This window comes from Anas platyrhynchos, chromosome 2 (assembly GCF_047663525.1).
Source record: "Anas platyrhynchos isolate ZD024472 breed Pekin duck chromosome 2, IASCAAS_PekinDuck_T2T, whole genome shotgun sequence".
Taxonomy (NCBI): Eukaryota; Metazoa; Chordata; class Aves; order Anseriformes; family Anatidae; genus Anas; species Anas platyrhynchos.
The window spans coordinates 132,908,555-132,915,403 of NC_092588.1; the positions used below are offsets into that span (position 1 = coordinate 132,908,555).

At 45.0% G+C, this 6,849-nt stretch overlaps 2 protein-coding genes across 3 annotated transcripts in view; one reads left to right on the forward strand and one right to left on the reverse strand.

Moving 5' to 3' along the window:
* Positions 1–6,849, reverse strand: part of UMAD1 (UBAP1-MVB12-associated (UMA) domain containing 1) — a 200,036-nt gene that overhangs the window by 77,236 nt on the left and 115,951 nt on the right. The window contains exon 1 of one of the 2 annotated variants that reach the window (XM_027450845.3): positions 980–1,108. The exons of the other annotated variant lie outside the window; for it this stretch is intronic. The gene's annotated coding sequence lies outside the window, so the exon portion shown is untranslated. Of the gene's footprint in view, positions 1–979; positions 1,109–6,849 lie in introns of those variants that run through there. 2 annotated transcript variants of the gene reach the window in all.
* RPA3 (replication protein A3) lies at positions 1,104–3,960 on the forward strand. Its single transcript, XM_027450849.3, has 4 exons — positions 1,104–1,266; positions 1,357–1,431; positions 2,825–2,933; positions 3,407–3,960. Exons 1-4 carry the CDS (start codon positions 1,165–1,167, stop codon positions 3,487–3,489), a joined length of 369 nt encoding a protein of 122 aa, XP_027306650.1. The 5' UTR covers positions 1,104–1,164; the 3' UTR covers positions 3,490–3,960.

Genomic DNA, 6,849 nt, shown 5'->3' on the forward strand with positions numbered 1-6,849 from the left:
TTCTGTGAGGCTACAAGAAATATTTTGGCTTTACGTGAGGCTCTGAGACCATACATGGGATTGGGCAACGATGAGTTACAGAGCTGCACAAAGGGGTTAATTTATTCCTCGTGCACTTTGCCAGTCTCCTTCGACAAGAGCTATGGGTGACCTTTGAGCCAAACCAATATGTTACATCCCAATACCATTTTTTGTACGCAGTAAGGACCCTAGCATTTTTAGCATTACTTTTCAGCTTTCTCCTGCATGTTCACAAGTGGCAGAAGAAGGAAGATAATTCAGTATTAAAAAAAAAAAAAAAAGCAAAGATGTAGACTAAGATAAAGAGAGGATGCTTGGGAATTCAGCAAAGCAGAATTGTAGTGCTGGTAAATAAATGATGAAAAGAGCTCAGAAAAGATGCAAAGCTGATCTTAAAGAAACAGACCAATTTCACAGGCAGCTGTTTAAGCTACGCAGCCTATGGGAAGAGAAAACAAGAGGGCGATTCTCTCCTCCATGTAAACACCCACCGTTATTCGTCAATAAACTAACAGCAAGCGCAGTGAGGCCGCACAGTTCATAGCACTGCACAACCCACTTAGGACACGAAACCGACCAGTTTAGGGTCAAGACCACGCATGTCAAAAAGATTTTTTTCTGTGACGCCAAGAGATGAGTTTAAAAGCTTTTAACCTAGTATAATTTAATATGTGAATAATAAATAAATAAATCAATCAATAAGTAGATTATTTCTTTATCTGGCGTTAACATCAGTCTTATTCCTGTAGTTTAGGCTTTTTCACAGTATAAGGAAGGAAAATAAGCGCCAAGAGGAGCACAAATACCAATATAGATAATTTTATATATTTAACAAAACACTAAAGAAGGCATTTTTTCTTAAATTCAATCTGAATATTTATTTTTATCGCTTTTAAAACCGAAGGGAACCAGAAACACCAAGCGCCCGCCTCCCCCGCCCCGGCCCCCGGTCACCCACCGGCCCGGCCACCGCCTCCACTTCCGCCTCGCCGAGTCCCCCCTAGCAACGCCCGCTCTTCCGCTGACGTCAGAGCAGCGCGGCCAGCCGATTGGCCAAACCTCGCCTCTTCCTCCCCGCTTCCCCGTTGCTAAGGGAGACGGGCGGGAAGGGGCGGCCGCCATGGTGAGGGGGGAGCCGCCGCCATGATGGAGGACGCGCATGAGGCGCCGCGGCACCGCATCGCCGCCGCCCAGCTGGCGCAGCACATCGGCCGGCCCGTCTGCTTCGTGGGGCGGCTCCACAAGGTCTGGGGACGCGGCACGGGGTCGGGCCCGGCCGCTGGGGGGTGCTGCGGGGGTGTCGGAGCCCCCGGGGACGCGCGGTTTGTTTTGCAGGTGCACCCCAGCGGGAAGCTCTTCGTGCTGGTGGACGGCGAGGGCAAGCAGGCCACCGTGGAGCTGAGCGAGCCCGTGAGTTACGGCCCCTCCTCGGGGTTCTGTTTTTAAACCTGAGCGCAATTTTCCCGCTTCGCCGTTTGGCACCGTCCCTGCTCTGCCCATCTTCAAGCCAGCTACCGCGGTCTTCATGTTATTTAGTTATCTTTGTCAGTTATACTTGGTCCCGTGTGGAGCCAGCAGTTGGGCTCGGTGGCCCGTGTAGGTCCCTACCAGCATCGTACCAGCCTATGAATTTTCAGCTGGAGTTAGGAGGGACATTTCCTTCCTTTTCAGACACATCCCTGTGTGGCTACTTTGTCTTCCTCACCTTCGTGCATATCTTAGTTTCATTTTCCTTGCACTTCTTCCTTTGCCTTTTTATTCACTGTCTTCCTATCCCTAACAGAATATTTTTAAAGATAATCCAAAAACCTCAAGAATATGGTATTCTTAAGTTTGTTGAGTTGACCTTTCACTCCCATCCTAAAATACTTCTCTTGCATTTCAATAAACTTCAGAGTTTGCTCAAAGCATTCTTTCTTAAGAATGAATAGCATTCCTATCTGAAAACGGGAATGCTTCAAGTATAGGAATTATTTAATTGGTTAAAAAGTCAACTAAGCAATTCCTATACCCATTGCATTGTAACTAATGTGCAGAAATATAGCTTTGATGTCAAGTATTGGTAATGGGCTAAGACCCAGGCATTTTCTTCTGTGTGTTTGTTTTTGCCTCTGAGAAATGTTGTGACTGAAGGATTATTATGCTTATGACACCGCTTGATGGCTAAACTGAGCGTGTCAGTAGTCATCCCATTTTTCCCGCTGAATGAGTCGTTAAATGCTGGTAAGTCTGTCCATTTTGATATGAAATATTTACATGTGATACCTTGACTTTCAAGACTCGAGTCCTGTTGATTAAAAAAAAAAATGCAGTTTCTTCTAGTGAGGAGTTCTGTCGTACAATTGTGAAACTTGCTGTCTTCATTTCCAAATAGCAAGAAAATGTCTTTCCTAGAAGTTCTGGCCTGTATGTAAATCTTTCCTGAGTCTGTGTGTTTCCTGTGTTGGACTGTTACAACATTGCATGTCAGCATCCAACCAATGATTCTCCAGCTTTCTGGGAAAGAGTAAATGGGTCAATTTTATAAATATGTAGCTACCGTGTTAGGCACTTCACAGCCTGTTCCACTGCTGTAATAAGTATGTAAGGAAGAAACTTGGTATGTGCAGAAATAACGTGCAGGAGTTCTATATTGGAAGGACATAAGTGAAGAAGTGGTACCACATTTCCAGTAGTTTCCCCAGTAGCAGTGTATTGCTTGATATGGAATTTCAAGCAATTTGTTGTTCCTAGCTCCAGTGCTGTGTAGCAGAATCAGCAGGTAATTTGGTGATACTAATTTGATTTCTGGTACGTTTTCTAGCTAGATGAAGAGATCTCAGGAGTTATTGAAGTGGTGGGAAGAGTAACAAATCAGGCAACCATCATGTGCATGTCATACGTCCAGTTCAGAGAAGATAAAAGTCCATTTGGTAAGTAAGGATATATGTTAAGAGAAATCAAATTCGTGTTCTGAACATTTCTTCATTAAGTGAGAAGAGCATGATTATCTGTTCTTATGGACAAGGTTATTCTTCAAGCTCACTGAAAAATAGTAAATGGACACAGGTGTGGGAATTACATACTGAATATGCTGTTTTACAGGTGAAAAGCAGGGACTGACTCAAGGCCTGAGCTGGTTGAGGTCCTTGTCTTGGTCTGATTATTCTCCCAGTCCCGGATTCTTTGTCTTCCCTTGCCTTGTACTCCTTTTGTGATTGTCCAGTTAGCAGGTCAAAAAAATAATCCTCCAGGTAGAAAGCAATGAGATGTGGCAGGCTTGGGAAAACTGGGGAGGGTGAGAGGGACTGAAAACACTCTGCTGTACTGCTTTCAAATAAGCAGTGCTTTGATGCTGTGGTTTGCTAGTGGGGAACTTAACAAGCTTTTCCTTGCCCTCTTTCAGATCTGGAACTCTACAACGAAGCACTGAAAATTATTCACGAATTCCCTGAATACTTCCCATTTGGCACCGGGAGGAACAATTGATTCTTCTTAGCGTATATTTAGAGCTTCAGAGGGTGCAGCAGTACCTTAGCTTTCCTGCTTGACAGCATGATAATAGTTGCATTAGTTTCCACCATGCAGCTGTTGTATGCACCAGGTGTGGCTGGTGAAATTTACTTTCTCTGAAATTGAAAAGGAAGAAGCAGAACATTTCTGTGGCTGTCTCACTGTCTGTATATATTTAACCCTTTTGCATTCATGAGGAATGGTCTCTTGCAGGATTTGACTTGCTAGAAATGGAAGTTTTGTAGGCATTTTTTTGTTGTTGTAGTTTATTGAGGTTCCAGGATATTTAACACAAAACTTGTATTGAAGACATTCGGTGGGGTTTTAATGTAAAAATATTTTTTAATTTCATTTGCTTTGGTATCAATTTATTAAATGGGGGGGGGAGATTTATTTTGCATCTTGATAATGGTCACTTCTACAATAAAAAGGTCTGATTATGTTTAACTACTCGTGTCAGTATTTTATCTTTGAGTGCTGTTTTCAGTGATTCCTATTCTACCTGCACACATAATTTAATTTTAACAAAATTGAGTACTAGGTACTTGCCTTTTGCACTGATGTTAAACAGTTTAAAGCTGTAAGTGTCTAATTGAGCTTGAGAATTTCAAGTGCTATTGAGTTCCCATCACAACCTTCGTTCTTGGTGGACATCAAGGTAGAAGTACCAGGATTCAGCTGGCATGTCATGATGACTTTAATCATACAAACTTCCACACAATTCCCAGTTTCATTACTATCCAGGCTATTTAACAGCACATAGAATTCTTACACTTCTTAAAGTAACACAATCAAAGTGAAATCTAACTTCTGAAATACTTACTATAAAGTAAAAAGTGAAACAGTTCAAAGCATTTTAAATAAATATTTTATTTGGATCCATGTTCATTAATATTTAAGAAAAACAGGCTCCAGTTTTAACAGTGAGATTTAGTGCCTTATTAAGATTGCTAGCATTGTGCTTGTTCATGGATATCTCAATTTTCAGTCAAGGAATTTATGTTTTAAAGACTCCTTATTTATCAAAGTTACCACAAATGACAGCTCTACTCTTAATTTGTGCAAATCATTAATGGATTATTAGTTAACCCATCCACAGGGTGGGTGATCAAGTTAACAGGTGATCTGTTTTTTCCAGATACTTAGAAGACAGAAAGTGACAAAGTTACTGTCACTGGAAGGAAGAACAACATCTGAAGTGTGGGTCAGTCTCATACAGCAAACAAGAAGGTGCCAATGGCACAATACCACGCTTTGTCCTGTAATGCTGTCCCTGCTATATTTTAGTGCTTAGCAAAATAAAATGTTGTTAATAATTACATGGTTATTTTACTAGCATTTAATTCTTATGAATTATTCTTTAGAAAAAAAATACGTGCTTATATATACATGTATGTTCCGTAAAATGTTACGTGCAAGTAGTCCTTACCAAGGCCTATCTGAGCTTAAAAGACTAGATTCCACCACTAGATGGCTATAGCACTTTACCCTGACACAGAGACCATCCTTGGATATGTGGTTGTGAGTGTAAACATTTGATGGCATCTGAGTGGTAAGTGCTGTAAGTCCCTTTGAGGTCAAAAAGGAGTTCTGGTGTACAAAGCCACCTTCATATAGCTAACTATCAGACTCGAGAAGATTGCAGAAAACTGGGCAAGCTCAGGAAGCGCAGGCTAGATGAGTAGACAGGGAGGTGGATTGAATGAATAACCCCAAGCACCAGTACAAGCATGTGCTGGCCTGAGAACTGTCAGCCCAGGAGCTGTACCACAGCGTGCAGTCCTTCAGGAACGGACTGCTCCAGCATTGGCTGCTCTCCACCGAGCAGCACAGGAAGCTTCTCAGACGAAAGGAGCTCCATCTGGGGGAAAAATGGGTTTGGGATAAAAAACAAGTGCCCAGCCTGGACCCCAGCCTGGCAGACATTGCTCCTGTGAGCATGGAGCAGCCATTTCACATCAGAATTTTCTCACAACAGTCACATCAATTCCCTAAGTGTCTCCATCAGGGGCACCCCAAGAGCTGTGTAATGTCACCATGGAGTCACTGCCACCCAATGGCCTCACAAAAGGCAGCAGTCTACAAATGCCCCAAGCATCCAGCCTGAGTTCAGTCCGGCTGGTGACACTTGAGAGGTTGAGGTCTGCCGGCGGCCCATCCTAGCCATCATCAGGCTGGTGCCACCTGCCCTGCGTGATGCCTTGGCCCGCTGGACTGGGGGAAGGTTCCAGTGCAATGCTGGGCTGGGGCAGTGGCAGCAGCAGCAGCAGCGGAGGAGCCCCTCCAGCTACAGGTCCCACAGCGTCTCGCCCAGGTGCAGGGACTGCAGCCCCGCAACCACACGACAGCTCATCCGCAGCTTCTCCTGGCACTGGGAGCAGGACGGGCACAGACGGCCCCAGTCCCTGCTGAACGCCAACACTGGGGACACATCGTGGATGTGAAGGGCCCAGCAGGAGGAGCCAGGGGCTGGCGACCACACAGGCCACCAGGCTGAGCCTCGCGTTTAAAGAAAACAATAAATCAATCTTAAGAAGCAACCCAGAAGGAAGTCATTTAGGGGATGGGAAATTATCAAGTGACTGGGTAACTGGGTGAGGGCAGCAGCCATAAAGGTGACCAGGCCCTAACAGGAAAAAGGCTGACAGAAAAAGTCTCCTGAGCCCGGGCCAGAAGAAAATGCCTGCCTGCCTGAGGACTGCTAGCCTGCGGGCTGTACCACAGCGTGCAGTCCTTCGGGAGTGGACTGCTCCAGCACGGGCTGCCCTCCACCGAGCAGCACAGCAAGTTTCTCAGACGAAAGGAGCTCCACTTTGGGTAAAAATCAGGCCCGTTTTATACCTTTCGTAACTGTTACACCTAAAAAAGCAGAGGACACAAACCACTATGGTAAAAATTGTGTATGTTTTATACCATTTACACCTTTTACCCATAAGAAGGCATAGGACAAGGGGGAATGCTCTTAAACTAAGTGAGGATATATTAGGCATTAGGAGGAACTTCCTCACTGCGGAAGGGTGGTGAGGCCCTGGAACAGGTTGCCCAGAGAAGCTGTGGATACCCCATCCCTAGAGGTGTTCAAGGCCAGGCTGGATGGGGCTTTGGCCAACCTGATCTAGTGGGTGGCACCTCTGTCTATGGCAGGGGAGCTGGAGTTAGATGATCTTTAAGGTCCCTTCCAACCCGAGCCGATCTTGGTTGCCTGTAGCTAGTGGCGTCCCTGAGGGGTCAGTACTAGGAAAGTATTGTTCAACTTACTCATCAACAACCCCGCTGATAGAATGCAGCACACCCTCAGCAGCTCTGCTGATGACACCACGCTGGGAGGAGTGGCTG